The 23,125-nt window shown below is 37.9% G+C and overlaps 4 protein-coding genes across 8 annotated transcripts; 1 reads left to right on the forward strand and 3 right to left on the reverse strand.

Annotated features, from left to right (window-relative positions):
* Positions 1-774: 774 nt before the first annotated feature.
* LOC128678059 (E3 ubiquitin-protein ligase TRAIP-like) lies at positions 775-5,398 on the forward strand. Of its 5 annotated transcripts, none has more exons than XM_053759321.2 (4): positions 775-1,107; positions 1,891-2,003; positions 3,364-3,570; positions 4,011-5,398. In XM_053759321.2, exons 2-4 carry the CDS (start codon positions 1,891-1,893, stop codon positions 5,164-5,166), a joined length of 1,476 nt encoding a protein of 491 aa, XP_053615296.1. In that variant the 5' UTR covers positions 775-1,107; the 3' UTR covers positions 5,167-5,398. The 5 variants fall into 5 exon arrangements, with proteins under 5 accessions (XP_053615296.1, XP_053615297.1, XP_053615295.1 ...); XM_053759322.2 differs by having other exon boundaries at positions 775-1,103; XM_053759320.2 differs by having other exon boundaries at positions 777-1,308.
* Positions 5,377-12,699, reverse strand: LOC128678495 (uncharacterized protein). The gene is made up of 5 exons (XM_053760079.1): positions 12,658-12,699; positions 11,591-11,713; positions 8,097-8,136; positions 7,396-7,599; positions 5,377-6,358 (listed from the first exon to the last, which is right to left on the reverse strand). Exons 1-5 carry the CDS (start codon positions 12,697-12,699, stop codon positions 6,162-6,164), a joined length of 606 nt encoding a protein of 201 aa, XP_053616054.1. The 3' UTR covers positions 5,377-6,161.
* A 3,637-nt stretch (positions 12,700-16,336) lies between these two features.
* Positions 16,337-19,149, reverse strand: LOC128678405 (chitooligosaccharidolytic beta-N-acetylglucosaminidase-like). Its single transcript, XM_053759920.1, has one exon. It carries the CDS (start codon positions 18,962-18,964, stop codon positions 17,213-17,215), a length of 1,752 nt encoding a protein of 583 aa, XP_053615895.1. The 5' UTR covers positions 18,965-19,149; the 3' UTR covers positions 16,337-17,212.
* Positions 19,150-19,939: 790 nt separating this feature from the next.
* LOC128678496 (uncharacterized protein K02A2.6-like) lies at positions 19,940-23,116 on the reverse strand. Its single transcript, XM_053760080.1, has one exon. It carries the CDS (start codon positions 23,114-23,116, stop codon positions 19,940-19,942), a length of 3,177 nt encoding a protein of 1,058 aa, XP_053616055.1.
* Between the last annotated feature and the right edge of the window lie 9 nt (positions 23,117-23,125).

The following is a 23,125-nucleotide window of genomic DNA, read 5'->3' on the forward strand; positions in this document are numbered from 1 at the left end:
TGTAATAAATTTATTACACGAAAATAAGTACATTAATCAAAATTAATACAAGAAAGATACATTATACAACGGCGGACTTATCCCAAGTAGGGATCTCTTACAGTCAACCGGCGATAGGTTGAGAAGACATATATACAGTAGCAAAACAAACTAACAAACAAACGATAAATTGTAAGAAAATAAACAAATATACTTAGGAAAAGTAAAATCTAAATAAATAAATACATAAATATATATAACAATAACCAAAAATACATAAAATATATATAAATACATATTAAAAATAACATTTATTTTAGTTAAATGTCGAAAGTCTTTTATACATGAGTGAAACGGAATATTTTCTCCATCTACGATCTATCCCACCCAACCTCAACAAATACCAACCATTAAGCTATAAATCTACCTACTGCTAAGAACTTTTTGATGAAGTACATAGGTACTTACTCGGGTATTGCTACCTCATTCATCTGTACCTTTCACCGAATAAAATGAGAGAGAGAGATAGCAATATATTAGTGTTTGACCGAAACCAAAATTTCTATTAGAAATTTAATAAAGAAAAAAAATTCATTTCACCCTTGTATTCATATATTATATTAGTCTCAAACAGTATAAATAGCTATAACGACTCGAAAATAAGTTCTTAGCTACTGCTAAGAACTTATTTTCGAGCTAACTGGCTTCAGTATTACTTCTTCATGATTCGAAGCAACCTTAGACAAAGAAAATTAAAATTCAAAAAATATTAATCAAATTATTTATTCAGAAATTAGGCCTTCACAGGCACTTTTTCACGTCATATTCTAAATTAAATGATATTTAAATGTTAAGAAAGTTGCATTGCAAGTACAGCGCTCGCCACTGCAAGTGACAGATTGCAAGCCAGATTGCAAAGTGTGTAGATGAATAAAAGTTATTACAATGAATAAATAATGACAGGGTATTTTGTACAACAACAATGAACACTTAAGTCTTGTTCGACAAATCACACATACAGTAGTAAACTGTAGTCTTTGTGTGGATATTTCCAAGAAACAAAGCTGATATTTGAAACGTTTAACGTTATCTTAGTATGTACGGTTGAGTTGACATAGATACTCGTAGGTATAATATTATATTTAGCTTATTGCGTGTTGATAAAATTTTAACGAAGTTAAAAATGTTATTAGTCATTTGAAATGTGTAAACGTGATTATTAGTTGGTTTAGTAGGTTTTTATGGGTTTTGCAGGCCTGTCTTCATTTTCCTATAGTTTTGTGATAGAAACAGTTCGGTTTGTTTATTAAGTAATATATAAGTATAATTGTGAGTATAACCTACATTTCAATTTTTTTTATATAAAAAATATAGCTATAAAATACCAGTAGATATTTTATATATTTTTTGTGGTTTATATCTTTTTGCTGTCGATTTGAATGATGGAACAGAAGAAATCTAGATAGGTATGTAATTATGTATTACAATTAGGTAAGTAGGTAACAAATTTATCGATCAGCTGATTGGATTTCTACAGTTTTTTCTTTCCCGTGCTTTCCCGGTTGCTTTTCTGTAAGTGATTTCCATAGACAAAATTTAAGAAATTGAATCCTATGTAGTAGGTACTTATATTTTTTGTAAAATTTAAATTGAATGACTTACGTACCAACTTACCTTACATACCAACAATATTTTTCTCATGGTAGATAGATAGGTACAGTCAACCAACAGTACATCAAGTTACCCTGCTCTGTACAACATGAACTTCTACCTATGGCGCGGTTATGCATTAAATTTGGGTAGGTTGATGTGCTGTTGACTGTACGATAAAAATGAGGTTTTTTTCAAAGCAAGATGGAAAATTATACTTTTAAAAACTGAGAGATTTGAAAAAAACCCATTGATTTCCAGATGAAGATCACTTGCACAATTTGTACGGAATTGATACGGACAAATGAAGATTTTAAAGTCACAAAATGTGGACACCTGTTTCATAATAGCTGCCTCTCAGACTGGCTTTTAAGGTACGTACCCACCTAATGCCGGCTCCACGCTCTCGTCGAACAGTTTGCCAAACTTTGGCCGATTCGGTATACAATGCCGGTTTTTCATTACGTTAATTAAAAGCACTCTTATTAACTACACAATGTTCACGCATTCGCTGGCTTATGTCAGCTCAGCTCTACACTGTCGCGGGCCGGCATCACGTTCACGTACAAAACGATTTTATAATCGTGTTTTATATTTTGTTTTTATAATTTTGTACGTGAACGTGATGCCGGCTCCACACTATCGCCGAACTCAGACAGATGCAGACGCGATTGATTTTTTTTATTTTTTACAGATGTTTTTGCGCCGTATCAGTATATCAGTATACTGTATTTCGTTTAATATTACCGCACTCAAAATTTGCAAAAAAAAAAAACATCAAAACAAGAGTGTCGCTTTTGTTTTGTTTTTTTTTTGGCCAAGAGAGTAGCGGATAATTATTTTTTTTAATTCAAGAGCGTCGTGGTCGTTGGCGTCGCGGAACGAGAGCTAACACCTGGACTCAGGATCCGTTTTCCTGTGTTATTCCGGTCTGATTCCCAAAATGTGATACCATAGTTTATCCGTTTTATTTGAATTATTTTCTATTCCTTTCTGATTCCCCATCCAGGGGATTAAAATAAACAATTACAATATTGTATTCCAGTCGGATCCCCAAGCATATTTTTGGTACAGTCAGTAAGAAAATTCTTGTAACTACTGGATAATATTTTTTGATCTGATATATTAAATTGTTGGCTATCTTATGGTTATAATCTTTATTCTTCATTAGAATGTTTTATATCTGAAAAACAGTGTATATTTAAAAACTAACAATATATTAGTAAATATTTACCCTCGCTTTTTGTTTTAGAATGTCTGAAGATAATAACCAGCAACAACTGTTTCCTTTTTGACTGTACTAAACTAGTAGGGGATCAGACCGGACAAAAGTAATTATAATAATTAAGGGTGGATCCGTTTGATAGATCCGTTCGGAATAACTCGTTTTCCTAATTTATCGTCCACACTTCGTACGGTCGTCGGCATCTCTGATTATCACATATAATTTCAAGCTTTTAATTACCTGTTCCGATGTTTGTCTGTAACCAAATCTTGCAAGTAAAATTTCACCTATTTCCGCTTGTCCTACAGTCTTGAAATTTCCACTTCACTTCAGTTTCTGTGAAAATGCGTTATTAAGTATGACAAGCATGCTCCCGACGAGGGAATTCCTCAACGGTTTACTGCACATATATACACGATATTTTTATCACGCGTCGAGTAATTCTCACGACAATAAAAGCTTGTGGAAAGAATTAAATTTTTTGTAGAAAATTTGTTTATCCATTTTAGGTCTCAATCGTGTCCCCAATGTCGTTGCACGGTGACAAGCAATGCGACAATCCAAGTGTATCCAACGCTGTCAGACGAAGCCACTGACATTGAATCAATTCAGTCAAACCTGGACGAGGCGCTACACAAAGTGCAAGAACTCCACGTCGCACGTGAAGAGAAGGAAAATCTCTTGCGCGCTGCCACTGAGGATTTGACAAAGAATGAGTAAGTCCAGCAATAACTTTAATAAGATATCCTCCCGTGGATGTCGTACGAGGCGATTAGGGTACACATAGCTAGCTGATAGACAACAATAGTTTTCCCAAGGAGTGTTGATTACAGGATGGTGGTTGTAATAAGGTGTAACATTCAAGTGTCTTTCCCTGGTGCTGGACATAACCTCTTAGTGTTTTTTTTTAATTCGCATTTTGAATACCTATATTACTCCATGTATAAAACATAAGCTACAAAAAAGTTTCATACTAAAATTCTTTGATTTCTCTAGTAAAATAATGTTTTGGTCGGAACTTTGGTGCAAAAACCTGACTATCATTAGTACCTAATATTGTCAATTTGTAGGTACTTATATTTTTTACATAAAGAGTTACATAAAATGAAACTATTTTCTATCTGTTACTTAAATATGTAGAAATTGTTCGTTTCAGAGATATACTGAAGCAATATTCGTTACAACTTGACAGCTTAAACTGCATAGTGGAGATACTCAAAGAACAACTGGATACTATGGAAATGCACAAAGAAAGGCTGGAGATAGAAAATAACGAAGCAAATAAAGAAATGAGACGCTTAAAGGAAGATGCGAAACAGTATCAAGAAAAAATACGAAGTTTGAAAGAAGAGAATCAAACTTCGCAAGAATTGACAAATTCATTGGAGCAACAAACGGATGATTTGAAGAAAGAAGTCCAAACTTTGAATGAAAAGACACTGATTTTAGAAGAACAGAGGCAAGATTTGACGAATGAGATACAATGCTTGAAAGATGAAATGCAACCTCCGAAACAGTTTGCGCATTTGGAAGTAGGGATACGCCGCTTGGAGGAAGAGTTGCTACGCTTGGAGCCACAAACCAATAAACTGCAGGAAGAGAAAAAAATATTGCAGGAAGAGAACAAGTTATATCAAGCAGAGATCGAACGTTTGAAGAATGGAATTTTAAGCTTAGTGGAAGGAAGTCTAGTTTTGGGAGACGCACGGAGACCAAAACAAGAGACACAAAAAGAAACGAAATTATCAACAGTGAAACAAAGCTCAGATATCAAACAATGCTTAGAATTAGTTGGAAAGAGCGAAATCAAAGAAGCGGACGATGAAACACAACGCTTGGATGTTGCAACAAATGGCAAGGGAAATTGTTTAGAAAAGCAAGAGACAGAAGTAAATAGCGTATCAGAAAAAGCATCGGAAAGTATGTTTGATGAGGCCCAACACTTGAAAGTTGAGATTCAAATTTCAGAAGAACAGGTTATTCGTTTGGATGAAGAGATACATTTGAATGAAAACACACAGCAGAAAGTGGAGATTCAATTTCCCGAAGAAGATCCAGTAGAGCCAAAGGAGATGCTCTTAGAGGAAAAAGTAGAAAGTTTGACGGAAGAAGTGAAACAAGATGAGAAGCCATCTTTGGAAGAAACATTGAGTTCGAATGATTTGACAGCTTTAAATGGAGAAAATAAATGTTTGAAGAATGAAATGCAGGACTCGAATGAAGATTTCCATCTTGTTGGGGAAGGGGCAGCCGTGAAGAAGAATAGTGAGGCGCAGCAAGAGGACAAAGAGCTTTCGAAAGATCTACAATAATCACTCTGAAAACAATACCACTCAATTTGTAAGACTTCAAAAGGGGACCATGACATGTAACAATGTCCAACAAACAATGTCGAATTAAAAATATATTTTACACTTTTTTATATTTGCTTATCCTTAATGTACGTGACTTAATTAATGGTGTATTGATTAAACTGTACATTCTTGTAGAAATCTTGACAACATAAAAATGAAATAATAAAAAAATATATGTCTTTATACAATTGCTATTTCTTTCCATACATTGTATACAAATGTTTTATACTAGCTACCACTATTGATAACGAACAATATAATCGATAGTATCGTGTAGACTATTGATCCAATCAATATTATTTTACTACACTTTAAAGCTTAATAATTTACGAACGGTTTATGGTTTAGGTCTAGGGAACCCTAAAAAACATAACGATGTCCATGTCTTGCCCTTGTTTGAATAAACCCAGAAAAATAAATGCTTGCAAAGAGTTTCGCTCGGAGCGGAGCAATAAATAACTTGTTTAGGCCGTTATTTAATTCGGTACATATATATCGGTTACGAGCCCTGATTCGGGACAACAAGCCAATACTCAGCACGACTCACTTTGTCTTTGTGTGTCCCTTTCACTCAATGTTGCCGATATCACGAAATCTCGAACTACTCGAGTTCATGAAGATGAAATTTGGCAGGAAGGTAGATTGAGACTAGGAGACGTCCGCTAAGAAAGGATATTTCGAAATTCCATTCCTAAGGGGATTAAATAGGAGTTGCCAGTTTGTATGAAACTTCGTCATTTTTGAAGCGAGACATATGAAATTTTGAATTTAAATTTGTTGAAGTTGGTAACAATAATAATTAATAAGATTTTAGCTTTGACTCCTTTCAAGAACTGAAGTTCACGCGTGCGAAGCCGCGGGCAAAAGCTAGTACTTTATAATTAGTAGAAATCATTTACAATGACGAACAAATGTTGTGAGCTCTTGGCGTTCGCTGACCCTAAACCCCGACTCTAATCATCTACATCCTCCATTCTCTTATACGCTTTCTTCAATTCCTTCAGCAGTTCGGTAGCCTGAGTCTTCTCAATGAGAAGGTCTTGCTTCTTCTGCTCCCCGGTGAACACGTCATCAGTGAACAGGGACAGTTTGTACGTGTCCACTGTGCCCTCGGGCCCCGATGTCGCGGCCACATCAGTTATTTTGTTCACTGTAAATGACAAAAATCTAAGTAATAATATTATTAAATTTGCTACTTACATGGATAGAATACAACCTGGTATAACACATAGGATAATTTTTATCCCAAAATTCCCACGGGAGTGAGATCCTGGGACGCAGCTAGTAAGTGTTTTATTTACAGAAATTTTCGATATATAAACTTTTATTATTTTATTGTCGTCAAACATCTTGTATCATTTAACTACTTATTTAGAATCTCCAACATTACCTAAGTTTTACTTTTTAAGTCTGTCTTTTTGTCACAGACGCGAATATAACACGCGAAGGTGACGATTAGGCGTGACACCCATTGATCCCGGGTTTAATGACGACCTCGGTGGCGCAAGTGCTTGCCTCTGAGCCTTTGGGGCTAGCTCAATCTGTGTGATTTGTCCTAATATATTTATTTATGATAATATATATATTTACTAAATGAGACCGCGAAGAGGTGAAATGACGTTTATGTCATGGCTTTTGCCACGGCATGAACCTGAGCTTGCAACCTTTTCGGCAATGATCTAATTTTATACACATCATTAGAAATTATTTATTATTTAATTTTTTACACTTCATAACTTTTACATATAACTGTTTTTTTTTTGCCGAATAAAGCATTTCAGCCTCTTTTTCCTTTCTTTCTGATAATTTCTGAGTGGTGGTGTAATGGTTAAAACTGTGAACCGAAAGTAGTTCGAATCGTATTCGTGCCACGTGAGTTTGTATACTATTCGTGACTCACGTACCTATTAGTTTTCGTAGAACACCATCAGAAATCACTCTAGTCGATAATTTATCATCTAGTGTGCAAACCACTTTAACATTGCCAAGAAAGTCGTTACGTATGCTTCAATCCACTTAATGATTTCCCTCAGCTAAGAGGAAAATGACTGACAAAGCAGGAGTAGTCGCACTTACCCATCATCATCATATCGAGTGTGTTATTGCTAACAATGGTGTCAGATTTTATTCAAGTCGTCGAAAGGCATCTAACATGACTTTTACGACTATTTACCGCCATCTACTTACCCATGAAGCCGTTATTCCTGGCGTGGCTATGAGCGGCGTCTCTCCTAGCGTCGGCCGCGTCCGCGAGCGCGGCGGCGAGCGCGCGCGGGACGCCGAGCACGAGCAGGTCGCGCGAGAGCTGCGCGTGCGCGCACGAGCACGACAGCGCCTGCTCCACCACCCAGCGGATGACCGCCGCTGCTCGCGCGGATTCGTCGCGGGAACCTGTAATGCGATGTCGAGTTTAGTACAAAGGACGTCAATCAGGTAGTGCCCTGAGAACCATGTCCTATTGTTCAGTCGTGCACCGTTGCAGTTTTGTCGTGTTTGTTGTTTTCTATAGGTTTTTTTTATAATGACACAGATTGAGCTAGCCCCAAAGTAAGTTCGAGACTTCGAGACTCGTATACCTATAGATAAACATCCAAGACCCGGGCCAATCAGGAAAAGATCATTTTCCATCATGACCCGACCGGGGATCAGACCCGGCACCTCTCTGTTCAGAAGCAAACACTTTATCACTGCGCCACCGAGGTTGTCAGTTTTGACATAGACGTGCGTAAATGTACGTCGAATTTCGATACAATTTCATCCTCCGTCACGACGACGACGATGACGAAGCGCAACTAAGCAATGGGGCATGGCTCTAACACTCGTTGGGAATCCCCAAATATTTTTCTCTTGGTTTATAATGTACTATTGTTCTATCACTGTTTACTTACATAAACTTGTGTCTTTTAGTATTTCCATGATTCCATCATCCTGAAATGAGAAAACATTTGTATGAAAATAAACAGACAAATGAAATATTTAATAACAATAGACACTAAATACCTAAGATAGCTAAACTAATACTCATACAAAAACAAAATTAGTTAATTATATATAAAATAAGGTTTAATAAAGAGTAGAGCCTCAAATCACACTAAGAAACTCCACCGCATGGAAATAGAAAGTACTTTCGAAGTACTTACTAAATCCATGGTCCAATTTGACGTCGACTTTAATCTGCGCACTGCTGACGTCTAGACAAAATGGCGTACTTTGCGTTTTTCTGCACACCTTATAGCATATATTAGGTATTACACATTATACATATATTTATATTATACGTATAAAATATACTTACAGGTTTACACTGGTATCTAACGCATAACCTTCCAAAGGCGCATAATGTACATAGAGACTAACATCTTTTGTTCTACGACTTTTGTCTAAACGTAATAAATGCAAAAAAAAAATCCGGGTTGCACTACGGGAGTGCCCTGTGTCCTGACGCGAGTTTAACATTTTTTACCCATCACAAAAAGTGCACAACGCCCCACTAAAGAATTGGCGCCGTTTCTATAAAACATAACGCTACTGTACTGTCTCGTGTTGCTCGGCTATTACATAGAGTTAAGATGTGTAGAATCGCAAATTAGATGTGTATTTTTTAAATGAAAAACTACGAATCACAAAAAGTCGTAAAATAAAAGTTGCTTGTTTTGATGTACCCAAGTAGTCTTTAAGAGGTTTTGCGTTTGATACCAGTAACCCTGTATATGACAACTAGCTGCCCTCATGTTTGCTGTGCAGGGCGTCACTTGTATTTATCAATTTATGTAACAATATAACTTTGAAGATAAATCTGAAAATCTGAGCTGACTTGTTCATATGTAAATATATTTGATTGAATTCTCATAATTTACTATACTTTTATTTTACGTTCGGCCGCATACTTTACATCAACCTCCTTTAGGAATACTGTCAAGGTTTTATCCCTTAGTCGTCTCGTACGACATCCACTTTTATATTTATAAGTGGTATGTCTAAAATAGCTAACGATTTAACGAATTTTAGTAGTCACGATTATCATTGTCTTATTTATAACCTTTTGTTTATTGTGCGAAATGATAAGATACGAAAATTACAAAACGAATGGGAAAATGTAACACCAGGCTAATTATTACAATCAGTAAGTCTATTGAGAAAGTATCGATAGTTCAACTGTTGTTCAATTTGTAAGACCACACGGTTGGACTGGTAAAACAGAGGGTTTTATCTCTTAGTAGTGTTTTTGCAGCAAAAAAATGTAGCCACATAATGACTGGTATTAAATTAGAGACTTCTAAGGAAGCCAAATCATATTTACGAGGACAGAAGTTGCAAAGAGACACATTATGTACTGTGAAAGTGTCAAATAACATATATATATCGTATTAACATTTGTTACAGGACTTTGAGTGTAAGGAGATAAGAATCAAAGGAACTTTGTGAAAAGAATAAACTTATTTCTGTTTTTTCTTCTGTTTTATACCCCGACTACAGAAGGAGTTATAAGTTTAACGTGTCTGTGTATCTGTCTGTCCGTGGCATCGAAACGGCTGAACCGATTTCGATCTACTTTTTTTTATTTGAAAGAGAATTTAATCGAGTGTTCTTAGGTATATTTGGAAAATGTGCGTTTGGAAATCGTCTGCTTTTTTGCTAGCAGATGATGTCAGCGATTTCGGAGGGGTCTTCTTAAATGTTTAATTTTTAGCATGTTTTTTGTTTCTTTTTAATAATAATAAAGAGCATGATCAGGCGTGTGGTTGCGTCCTAAAATAGGTCCACTCCCCACTCCATATACTCCCGTGGATGTCGTACGAGGCGACCAAGAGACACATGGCCTAAGCAGTTAATAGGCAACAATAACATTCCCAAGAAGGGTTGACGCCAGGCAGGCGGCCGGTTGTAAAATCACAGCCGAAGCGTCAATAATTTTTAAAGGTTGTATTTTAAACGCTGATCCCAGGCTTCGTGGCACCACAGCCCCAGAATCCAACCGGGAACATGCGGATAAGAGAGAGAATAAAAAGAACTATGCCTAGTTAAGTAACTTCCGCAATGGCCAGTCTCGGGATGGGTGACCAAAAATATATTTGTTTTAGAATTCTTGTTTAAAAAAAATAATATTCTGAAAACGTTTGATACCTAATACCAACTTAACTGTTATATAAATATCATAATAACAATTCTTGTAATATTCAGAAAATCAGACGGAAATTCTCTCGAGAATCAAAGGAACACTAACAAAATATTACGTAAATCATAAATAAGTAATTAATTCTTCTCTAGTTTGAAACGAAAATAACTCTACAGATAAAGCTGTGAAATAACTTAAACTTAAATTTAGACCACGAGACTATATTATGCGCTTATAATACTGTGATATTATGACTAATGCAAATTCAACCCATTAAATAGTACGAAACATTCAATTAATTATTATGAAACATTCACAATTTAAAATCTTCCAAAGGAAATGAAGGCAGAGATATTTTAATCTGATTTATTGGTCTGCTTACTTCAAAATCCATCTGTTCTGTAAGTGAAGTCCGGAGTATAATAGCAGGACAACAACTTTGAGTAAAGCTTGAGAAACTACTGTTGCTCAAAGGATTTTTACTTAACAATGGAGTTTATAATTATGCACAAGTATTATTATTGTAAAAAAAAATCACGTATTTTTATTACATTTTACTTTTCATCCAGAAAAAAAAAAGTTCTCGTGGGAAGAATACGCGGGCGACGCCGCCGCCCCGGGCCATAGCTAGTGTGGAATAATTTTAGCTGTATGTCACGTATCCATACATATGACAGACGTGCAACGCAAATTCAGTTGTATTATCATAACTTTGTTACATGATGTTACCTTTTAGTTTTCTTATTGCGTTTTAAAGGTTATTTGATGCCTACATCCTTATAGAGAGCTTGTGAACGGCAGAAGTGATTGTATATAGTTTACTTTTTACACAACTGCGCTCAAAAAAATAAGTGTAACTTTAAATTATGATGATTGGGCTGTTATTTTACAATGGCCGCTTCGCATGGCGTCAACCCTTCTTGGGAATGCTATTGTATAGCATTCAGCCCTTAGTGTCCCATAGACATCTCATACGACATACACCTTTTACCTTTTATTTTAATTTATATGAATTGGTAATGTTTGTCAACACCTGTTTGTCCGTGTTCACGTAATTATACTCGTACTATGTATAACTTAAATAAGACTCGGCACTGTTTTTGTCCTAGTACTTGAAATTTGTTTGTTGAATGTAAATATCCCGTATAATGACTGTTATGTGCCAAAATATATATTTATATAATACGATAATACCTATTCTTTAGTGACCTATGCATGTATCTTACGGTCATCATACATACATAATATTGGCATATATTAGCATACCGGCTGTTCCTCCATAACATGCTGCACCAGGGTCCTGAAGAGAGGAGCAGGGAGGCTGCTGAGGGCATGGAGACCAGCCAGGGCCCATAAAGGGCAGTCGCCGTCGGAGCAAAACTTGAATTTCTGTAAATACAAAAACCACGATTCTCGACAAAAACTTTTTTAATAGCATTATCTTCTTCTTTTTCGTCCGTGCTTTTGAAATCGGCAAGTAGACTAAGAGTGGGTTGCACCAGTTTGACGTTAACTTTAACCTGCCCAGAAAAACGCAGATCAAAGTCAACGTGAAAATTGGCTGGTGCAACTCTGAATTTATTTGACGTTGACGATAAAGAAGTAGGAGAGCTGGACAGTAACATAGGTTACGTTTTTACCGCGAGCAGAGCCGCGGGCAACAGCTAGTTATTTCATAACTAAGTTCATTAAGTACAAACTGTAAAACAAATATGGAAATTATGATAAAACAATTTCGTGTGAAGTCTAACTTGCGAAATGAGTTGAGAGAATTTGAGGTTACAATAATCGAGTTAACAATTTTAGTCGGATGCGTGGGGTGGAACGTGTCGAAAATTTGTTTCAAGATCCTTCTTCTAGATCAAAATTATTGACAGTTCTGATCTTATTTTAACCTTTACATACAATACAATACTCTTTATTGCACCAAAAGCGAAATTACAAAAAAAGAACAATACAAAAATAAAATAAAAAGGCACAAATGCGGAGACTTATCGCTAAAGCGATCTCTTCCAGTCAACCTTGGGGTGGGAGGAAACGATAATGGGGAGAGGCGTTGGCGCAGTAAATAAAATAAACTAACACATAATATACACACATATACATATAAATATATATACAAATTTGTAAAAAAAATACCTAAACATACAAATAAATAAGAAAAAGTAGGTACAAGTTAGGAGATAGTGGAAAGATAATGTGACTTAACTTACACTCCTTAACTTAAAAGTGGTGGCGGTCCAGTGAATCCTACTCGCGCCAATCTGACTCATGTATAGTAGTTTTCATCGACCAACACTTGCTACCGGTGAAGGAAAACATCGTGAGGAAACCTGCACATTGGCGGACAGTTGCACCAATGGGTTGGCGACCATCACGGCTAGCTCGAGTTATCAAATGAAACGAATCTTTCAGATTCTCTAGCACTTTTCAGTAACAGATAGAATTAGGCAACTTCAGTGATGATAAACGGTTGTGGCCGCCGGTGATTTAAAGTTCCAGGTTCGAATCTTACTTGTGTCATATGAGCTCATTATTATTATTTTCATTATACCTACTTCGAAAAGCGACAATGCCATTCATATAAGGCCATTTTTATAATTTTTTTGTTTCTACTTCGAAAAGCAACAAAGCCCAAGCAAAACAGGAGCGGGTAGATAGTATACAACAAACGACTCACCATATTTCTTGCTCACTCTGTAACAAACAAGATATAACATTAACATACAAATCTCTGGTTTGACATACAGACTGCGAATTAATCTCGCACAATCAATTTTAGTTGTCTAAACGTATGGCCTTATAAGAGACATGTTTGTATTGATTTATTAGTGTATATCTACGTCATATTCATAGAAGCGGTGGTGGTCCAGTGGTTGAGACCGTCCATCTGAGATCAAAAGGTCCCAGGTTCGAATCTTACTCGCGTCACATGAGTTTGTATACCAATCTGACTCTTGTATAGTAGTTTTCTCTTGACCACTTGCGGTGAAGAAAACATCGTGAGGTAACTTGCGCACTGGTTACTGGTAAGTTCACTATTGTGTATACAGTTCACTAGTAGTGTGTATGCGACTACTTGCCACTAGATGTCGGCGGCTAGTCGTAAAGTCATGTCAGATGCCTTTAGGCGACTAGTGTTAGCAATAACACACTCGAAAAGAAGAAGATAGCTTACAATCGAAGTGCTAATAAAAAAATATTATATACAATAAATACAAAATATATAGCTGAGATAAACAAAGGCATTTCTAAAGAGGGTTCCCAACCAAATCATCAAGCTTCAATTTTTAAAAGGACCGTATAGGCTTCAGGTTGTCACAGCCGTGAATAAAACCGTGAGCACGATCGAGAAGATAGACAGGATAGGTAATTAGTAATAGAGGAAAGATAATTTAAATTATGAACTCAAAAACAGATTTATTATTTTCTTAATGGACATCCTAAACTGAAATTCCATTATTCGGCACTTTCCAATACACAAATTGCTGAAATCCGAGTAAAAAGCAAAAGGCCATAATAAGAATTATTTATGAGTCATATTTTGAAGGATAAGGCGTTTATTTTAACTTAAAATATTAATGTAAATATTCACAATAAAGAGGGAAATTTTTAATTACGCAATAAATAATACGCATGAGTAAAGATCACAAGAGAACGGAAATTTCTTTGCAAGTTTATTTTTATAAGTAAGTAATATTATGATAAATAAAAGGAGTCCCGTGTAACATTTTCTCATTTTAAAGTGGTATATATATATTTTAATTTCACCGGTTTATCATTTTTATGTTTTAACAAAACCAGCCTCTAATTTGAGTAACCTTTTTTGGAGAAAACCTCAACAACTTCGGTGGCGCAGTGGTAAAGTGCTTGCCACTGAACTGAGAGGTCCCGGGTTCGATCCCCGGTCGAGTCATGATGGAAAATGATCTTTTTCTGATTGGCCTGGGTCTTTGTTATAAAATATAGTATCGTTGAGTTTGTATCCCATAACACAAGTCTCGAACTTACTTTGGGGCTAGCTCAATTTGTGTGATTTGTATATCTATATCTAATATCTTTATTAGGAAGCAAGGTTGATGTTGTACAGGGAGGTAACCACAGGTTGAGGATAGAGAGAGATGGAACATACTCTACGGACTAGAACTTGGAGATGTTCTTAAATGTTGAATGATTGAATCTTGTCGAAATGCAATGGCTATTTAAACCGTGGGCCTCGTTCAAGTGCAGGACGTGAGGCAGTTGGGACAGGACAGCAGGACAGAACAGATTTAAATTTAGATGTATATTTTAGGCTAATGAATAGTAAAAGTGGGACGAAATGGGTGGGACAACAAGTCATATAAATCATTTTAGAAGTGGAATCACAAGCTCTAAGTTACACCTTTGATTGGTAGTCCCACTAGGTGGGATCACGAATCGTACAGTTTAAAATTAGTGGGACCACAAGAACGTGGGACAAAATTGTTGGGTCAAAAATAAATTTCATCTCGAAAGCACGGGGGCCGCAGTATCAATATATTTCTGTGGACGTAATTCTTCTGAAAAGATAGCAATCTATTTTTAAATCCTTCTCATAGTAGTCTAATCCGCTCGCCTATTGTGATACTTTCAATATAACTTATCGATGCAAGGAAGGCAACTTTGATTGAGTTTATCTAAATAGCTTGAGAAATAATAAGTATGGGCATGCGCATCTTAGGGTTCCGTGGATAAATCACTACATAGTATAAAACAAAGTCGCTTCCCGCTGTCTGTGTGATTTATTATGGTTTTATCTGAGCGAAGCCGGGTTGGGCCGCTAGTAAATATGGATGAATCAAACAAATTTAGTTAGAATACTTTTTATTGTGTAACATACACGCACACACCACACACGAACACACACATAAAGAAACTAGGTGTGTGCGCGCATCACAATAGGCAACGGCTCAATGTTACCCTAAGCGAAAATTTCCAGCACTGATTTTCAGCTGTTATCTGAATACAGGCAAATACAGAGAAAAAAGCACAGATAAAAAAGAAACTAATAATTTTATAGTTATAAAAATAAAGGTAGAGCGAGACAACAAGAAAGTTGAATTACGACAAAATTGTAGTATTTTATGGGAAATTTAGTATTTTAACGGCTTCAAATAAGAGTTCGTAGCACTTTCGTAGCGACGCCGTAGCATTTCGTAGCCTTGCTACGACACGTCTACGAAGCGTCCTCGTCCGACCAAGTTAGGTGAACTAACTGCGCCCCGGGGTTTCACTCGGATGGGTGTTTTGGGATATAAAGTACCATATGTGCTAGCCAAGGTTACATTCTACCCGTGTACTAAATTTCTTCAAAATCCGTTTAGCACATTTTGCGTGATCGAATAACAAACATCGTCACATTCCATCTCTCTCACTTACATACATTTTTTACATCAGTGGATGTATTACGAAGCGACTAAGGGACGCATAGCTAGGCAACAATACCATTCCCAAGGGCTTCAATGCAACCGGGAAAAATAGATTTACGATACGTTTATATTATTTGTATGAAAACCTAATTCATACTACAATATGAATGCAATTGAAGTTCGATTTTTGCACGCCATTTAGGCATACCGGCAAAATTTTCTTTACAAAAACAACCACCACTTGTGAAATGGAAATTAATGAAATTACGACATCTGGCCCTCGGCGAAGTACCCTCATTGAGGAGGGTCGCCATCGACCTTAACTCCACTTTAATAGATACGTTGTTTTCATTCAATCAAATCGGCGCAGGTGATCTATCAATATTAGGGATGTTGTTCAGTATCCGATAATATCGGAACGAACTCTATCCGTAACTGTTTCCAGTACTATAAGCGCCGCCCTGGTAGAATTAGTACATCGTTCACCGAGAAATGAAAGTCTTACATTCTAGGGTCTTACATGCGAGATTGTATGTCGAGACCCGAGACGTTAGTCGAGGTCCACAAACACACGAGTTGTGAATCGTACTTTCTTTCAAAAATAGTGCTTTATACGACGCCTGCCTACGATGATAATAAAAATATATAAATAGAAGGAAATAATTTAATATGATAAGAATTGCAAACGGAAGCTAATTATTCCTGGGAGATACAGGGTATTTTTATTCTAATATTCCCACGGGAGCAAAGCCGTGGGATATAGCTAGGTGTAATAACAAATGCAATAGTCCGTCTGAAGACAGTAATTCGGTGATTGATATCCGTATCCATTATCCAGATCAGACTATTCATATTCATAACATCCGTAACAAATTTTACATAGAACACTTGTTTGCAAAACGAAACTAAAGTTGTATATAGATGATAGATAGATAGACATATTTATTTGCTAACTATTACACACTAATTAACAACGTAATAATTTATAATAAACTAACTCAACATGCAATGTGTGCTACAGAAACAAATTTGCTGCAGCTCGATTCGACATTCGATCACAGTCAGACGTTTGAACTACTGGAACACCATCGCTTCAATTGATTTATAATGTGCAAGGATATTAACCTTAATAGTGTGGCCATAGAATATAATTTACTTTATGATCTAGAGAATAAAATCTCATTTTAGGCAACGCAGATGTTGAACTTTACGAGGTAGAGAGCTTACTTACTACTCATACTTACTGCTACTATAAATCTTATTTTAATAGCTTTTACAAATCAGAGCTTTATTTTTAATAATGTACAGTCGACAGCACATCAAGTTACCCTGCATGAACCTCGAAATGAAATATCGGCGTGTTTGCAATGAATTTGTGTAGGTTGATGTGCTATTGATTGCACGTTTATCTCTATAGCAAAATACGATTATTATTATTAATTTCCCATTTAATACGCTATATTTATTCTTATTAAAAATGAGCAAATACTTATAATGTCTAATGGCAGAATCCTTCGTTCTGGTAACACCACTCTGGTTTCAATGTCTCCGCCTGGACGCCCATGCGCACGAGGCGTTCGCGAACATGCTCCATGCGCCGCTCGGCTTGCCGCCATCCGCTCGGCTCGGCCCACAGCCGCTCGGCAAGCGCGGCCACGCGAGGCCACACCCGCCCGTCCAGCATCCCCGCGTCCGTCTGCTCCGACCACAACGCTGCCTCCGCACCAATAACCAGCTTCTTATAATCACCAGCAACCTTTGCTGGACTGAAGTCGTAAACCTGCTGCCAGGGGATATACGGCGCACACCAGTTTAAGCCACCCCCTATCCACGCGCCGTACCCACAGTCCAGATACAACGCGTCGTAATTGGTTAAAATCAGACGATAACCTTTTTTCAGTAATGTTTTGATAAGAGGATTATCCTTCGCGTCCCATACTTGAATTATGTACTCGTTTTTGCTTAAGTATTTTTCAATGGTCGAGCTATCTGTCAGTTTGCTGGTCCAAAGGATGAGCTGCGTACCTGTTCCAAAAGCCTTGTACGCTATCTTTTGGGCTTTCTTTTGGAAGAAATGCCATAGTTTTAGAAAACTAAATTGTGTCTTTATCATGAACTGCTGGATATCTGGAGAGGTCATCCAACAATCTTCGTTGACTTCGTCCCCGCCCATGTGGAAGATGTCGGGATCGAACACATCTGCCATGTCCATATAGATATCCTCCAGGTATTGATAGAGTTCTTCTTTTATTGGGTTCAATTGTCCACATGGAGGCCCGTTGCAGTATTTATACCATGGCTCAGCCTTGAAACACATAAGTAGGTTGGAGTCCTGCCAGCCCTCTCCGACGTGCGCGGGTGCATCGAACTCAGGTAATACACGCACACCGCGCTCCAAAGCGTACTGCACTATTTCTTTCATGTCGCTCACGCTGTAAGTCTTGGCAGGGCTGTCTGTTCCGAGTTTAGTCAGGTTCGGCCTCCGCGTAGACTCGAAAGGGAAACTTTGACTGTCGGTGATGTGCCAGTGAAAAGTGTTCATCTTGACGACAGCCATGGCATCTATAGTTCTTTTAATAGATGCGACAGGATAAAAGTGTCTTGCAGTGTCCAGAAGTAGGCCTCGAAACGGGTACACCGGTGAATCATTGATTGTCACGTCTCTGGTCAATAAAACGTGATCACTGATGTCGTTATAGACGAACAGTTGAGACAGCGTCTCTAGCCCATGCCTCAGGCCGAAGAAGGAGTCGCCTGTGACTGTCACATTTATGTGATCCTTGCTGGTGGCTCGGACGTTCAGGGAGTAACTCTCGTTCATGGTGAGCGATATCGCAGTTGTGTCAGGATTATTATTAAATAGGTAGATTACCACGGAACTCCCTGTACCTTTAGGGCGCACCTTTCCAGGAATAGACTGGCGAATGAGGTTCTTGAATCTGTCTACTGCTTTGTTAATCAAACTGTCGGAGAAACCTCGTTTTATATTTACCACTCTCAATCTTTTGAGGCTCACTTTGGACAGGACATCGTCAAGTTTCACTTCACCCCTCGGTCGCGGCCAGAGCAGACCAAATTTGGTGCAGATCATTTTGCAAGCTTCCAAGTTGAGAGCTAGATCAGAAATTTTCGGGTCTGTCCTCATTTTTATACATTTACCATAATTGCATGTCCAATGCCACAGTGCAGTCGGTTCGTCGCAATAAGAAGATGTTATATAAAACGTTACTAAAAAGATTATGGACCACATCGTAATCTGATGTGTATGTTATCAGATACACGCACCTTCTCCTATATTTCTGACCTATCGGCCAGAGAGTAATACAATGAAAATTGATTTTGATGTTTCCGGAAATGCACGTATCTAACTAAAAACTAAAATCCGATCCCAAAAAGGACATTTTCTGTTCGCTAATTATGAAAGCACGGTCTCCGCGTGAGAATTGATGAAAAACTGAAATTTTAAAGAATTCAGTATTCATGTCGCAGCTAACTGGTTAAAGAAGCCATTAAGGTTAATAGCTAGTCCTTTTATTGAAGAACGCCATTCAATGAAACATCTAGTTTTGTAGTACCATCAGAGCGTTTTGAACTATATATATATATATATATATATATATATATATATATATATATATATATATATATATATATATATATATATATATATATATATATGGTGAGGTGAGAACGGAGCCTTTATTCGTTGCTCATCTGTGCAAGATCCGTTTCGCAGGAACGTTTGGTTAAATACCTAAATTTTTATCGATTACTTGGGTTAATGATTTATTTCAGCTGTGAAAAATAAAACTTGTAAGTCAAGAATAATGGTAAACCCTTCTGGTAACACTGATTTTTTTAAATGAGTTTCTTTCGGCGTTTATTTCAGCAGTGATCATTCCAAAATACAAGTACTTTGTAGCTTTTTGAGAAATTACTATATAATGTAAAATTGTATGAAAAAGTGCATGTGTAAAGGTATGGTTTCTGAATTAATGATTTCACTTTTCAACGAATTTCTGAAGCATATAATTTGTGATAATTGAAATTAAGCAAGCACTATATTACAAAACATATCAAGGAAATGAGACGTCAATGAAAGATGGCGGTTACTGACTAACTGGTTTATTCAATAATGAACATACAAATATAAATATACCCTACACCTTTCCCCTCTTAAGTCTAAACTTACTTACTAATTCATAAGTACATAAGTATATTTTATTTATTGTTTAATTGCCCGTTTCATGGCACGCAGTGCGCGGGCAGACACTTTGGGTTCAGGGAGAGTGGAACATTCTGAATCGACCGGCTTTGAATTAACTTCGCTGGGTTTTATAGTTATATCGGGTACCTTATTTCCGTCCTCACTACTCCCTACGTCCGCTGCGTCTTCAAACTCTTCCGCATAGTCCTCTACTGTTTTCTCTTCCTCCCGCGAAGGGTTAATGTTAGTCTGGGTCAGTGAAAAACGAGACTTATCTTTAACAGGCAATAACTGATTGTGATGTCTACGCCATTCTAACCCTTTGTCTAAACCTACTTTATATGAAACTGGTCCTGTCTTCGCTGTAACCGTACCCTGCTCCCATTTATTTCCTTTTGCCGAATAGTTTCGGACTAGGACAGGCTCACCAACATTTATTTCTCTGGTATTACCTTTCGCATTGGTGACCTGACGCTGCTGAGCAGCTCGCACGACAGTTGCTAGGTCCGGACGGAGCGCGTCCAAGCGGTTACGTAACCGTCTCCCCAACATAAGTACCGCAGGCGAGACGCCTGTAGTTGCATGCTCGCAGTTGCGATAAGAAAACAAAAATACACTTAAGGCCTTTTCAACATTTTCTCCTGTATGTACTGCCCTTTTGATTGCTTTCTTAATCGTTTTTACCGCGTTTTCCGCGGCCCCATTACCTTGCGGTCGGTAAGGCGCCGATGTCACATGCCTTATACAATTTTGTAAACAAAAGTTTTTAAATTCCTCAGAGAAAAATGGTGGGCCGTTATCAGTCACGAGTAGTGCAGGTAGACCAAACCTGGCGAATATAGACCTAAAAGCAGAAATTGTTGACAGTGCATCCGTTCGCGTCATTGTTATTACTTCGATCCACTTCGAGTGTGCATCGACAATTATAAGGTACCGTTTATCAGCATATTCTCCAAAGTCAGCGTGTATCCGCTGCCACGGTACCAATGGATACTCCCACGGATGCATAGCCGCGTGAGGGGGTGCGTCGCGGACCGCCCGACATGCTTCACATGTACGACAAACAGTTTCTAAATCAGAATCCAACCCAGGCCAATAAACATAATTACGTGACAAATTCTTCATTTTATTGATCCCTAAATGGCCTTCATGTATTTCTTCTAATACCATTTTACGCAGTTTTGGTGGAATAATAATTCTATATTTGTAAATAAGACAGTCTAATTCAGTTACAATATCTTTTTTCCGTTCAAAATAAGATTTTTCTTCCTCACAACTCGCTTTTAACGGCCAACCGAACTTAACATACCCCAATATCTTACTTAACAATGCATCTCCTTTTGTGTGTTTACTAACATCTCTGAAATCAACCGGTACATTGTCTATAACTATATTCATATAACCTAGCGGCCGCGTAGTGCAGCGGCGCTCGCTAGACAAAGGCAAACGAGACAGCGCATCTGCCGGTCCGTTCTCACTCGATCTTACAAATTCAACTTTAAAATCATATGCAGCTAACCGAACCGCCCAGCGCTGTAAGCGACTCGCAGCTGTTTGGGGTATGCCTTGTTTGGGCCCTAATATGTGGCTTAAGGGTTGATGATCGGTGCGCAACGTAAATTTCCTACCAAATAAATAATGGTGATGTCGCGTTACCCCAAAGAATATTGCGAGCGCTTCCTTGTCTAACTGACTGTAATTCTTTTCCGCATCGTTGAGCGTGCGCGAGGCGCAGCTGACCGGCCGCTCGCCCTGCGGTGTGCTGTGCGCCAGCACGGCGCCCACCCCGTACGCGCTGCTGTCCACCGATAGCACGAGCGGCCGCCCCTCTTCATAGTGTGCTAGTACTCTGTCACTGGTTAATGCCTTTTTTGCATCCTTAAACGCGTGCTCACACTCCGGTGACCAATTCCACGTATTTCCTTTTTTTAAAAGCTTATGCAAGGGATGTATCATCAAACTCAGGTTAGGGATAAATTTACCATAATAATTTAAAATACCGAGGAAGCTTTTTAACTGCGTGACGTCCATTGGTCGCGGGGCGCGAGCAATCGCGTCCACTTTCATCGGGTCAGGATGTAAGCCTTTTTTATCAATTATAAATCCTAAATATTTTACACTCTCTTTTAAGAATGTACACTTTTCCATTTTAACTGTTAATCCCATGACCTTTAACCTTTCTAAGACTAATCTTAAATTACATAGGTGCAATGCTCTAGTCGCCCCGGTGACAGCGATGTCATCCAAAAATACAACGGTATTCGACACCCCTCTCAGGGTTTCTTCCATCAATTTTTGAAACTTTTCTGGGATACAAGATAAGCCATATGGAGTACGACGATATGCGAACGTGCCGAGGTGGGTTGTAATCGCAGTAAAAGGCTGGGAATCTTCCGTTAACATTGTCTGTGCGTAAGCATGTGTTAAATCTATTTTGCTATATTCCTCACCCCCACTGAGGGTCGCAAACAATTCTTCAATGCGAGGAAGTGGGTAAAATTCGCGTTTTAACTTCGGATTAATGGTTACTTTGTAATCCCCACAGATTCGAATATCGCCGTTCTCCTTGACCACAGGTACAATCGGAGTGCCATATTCCGAGTTTTCCACCCGATAGATGGTGCCTTCGGCCTCGAGCCGCTCGAGCTCGGCCTGGACGCGCGCGCGCAACGCCAGCGGCACCGGCCGCGCGCGCACGTACACCGGCGACTTATCACTTAATTCTAATTTAATTGTTTTTGTACAAGTTCCTAATTTACTTGTGAACACTTCTGGAAATTCTGTAGCCAATCGGTTCCCGATCGAGTCTTCTCGTATCTTATTAAAACTAATTTGTTTAATATTTAAAGCGCGAATCCATTCTCTGCCCAAAAGTGGGCGACTCCCATTCTTAATCACATAAAGTGTTAAATTATTAGCTGTTACGTGCCCGAGAGTAACGTTCACAGTAATCGACCCGAGCGATTCAATCGGTGAACCGGCATAACTACGCAATACAATGTTTTGGACAGTGATGGGTTTATGTGTAAAATATTGTTTATAAAAACTTTCACTGATTGCAGATATGCGACTGCCCGTATCTATCTCACTCTCCACTGGAAAACCGTCAATGTTCACTTTAATATAAAATGGTTTGGTACCTGTAGTCATCAGTTCGATGTTGAAAATGTCCTCATCATCCGATACTTCCTCCATTTCACTCAC

The sequence above is a fragment of the Plodia interpunctella genome, chromosome 19 (assembly GCF_027563975.2).
Source record: "Plodia interpunctella isolate USDA-ARS_2022_Savannah chromosome 19, ilPloInte3.2, whole genome shotgun sequence".
In the NCBI taxonomy this organism is placed as follows: domain Eukaryota; kingdom Metazoa; phylum Arthropoda; class Insecta; order Lepidoptera; family Pyralidae; genus Plodia; species Plodia interpunctella.

Coding starts and splice junctions, on each gene's coding strand:
- LOC128678059 (XM_053759321.2), top strand. CDS start 1,891: ATGAAGATCACTTGCACAATTTGTACGGAATTGATACGGACAAATGAA. Junction 2,004..3,363: donor CTCTCAGACTGGCTTTTAAG/GTACGTACCCAC, acceptor TATCCATTTTAG/GTCTCAATCGTGTCCCCAAT. Junction 3,571..4,010: donor GAGGATTTGACAAAGAATGA/GTAAGTCCAGCA, acceptor TGTTCGTTTCAG/AGATATACTGAAGCAATATT.
- LOC128678495 (XM_053760079.1), bottom strand. CDS start 12,699: ATGGTCGCCAACCCATTGGTGCAACTGTCCGCCAATGTGCAG. Junction 11,714..12,657: donor AACTGTCCGCCAATGTGCAG/GTTTCCTCACGA, acceptor TTGTATTTACAG/AAATTCAAGTTTTGCTCCGA. Junction 7,600..8,096: donor ACTAAAAGACACAAGTTTAT/GTAAGTAAACAG, acceptor ATCGCATTACAG/GTTCCCGCGACGAATCCGCG.
- LOC128678405 (XM_053759920.1), bottom strand. CDS start 18,964: ATGTGGTCCATAATCTTTTTAGTAACGTTTTATATAACATCTTCTTAT.
- LOC128678496 (XM_053760080.1), bottom strand. CDS start 23,116: ATGGAGGAAGTATCGGATGATGAGGACATTTTCAACATCGAACTGATG.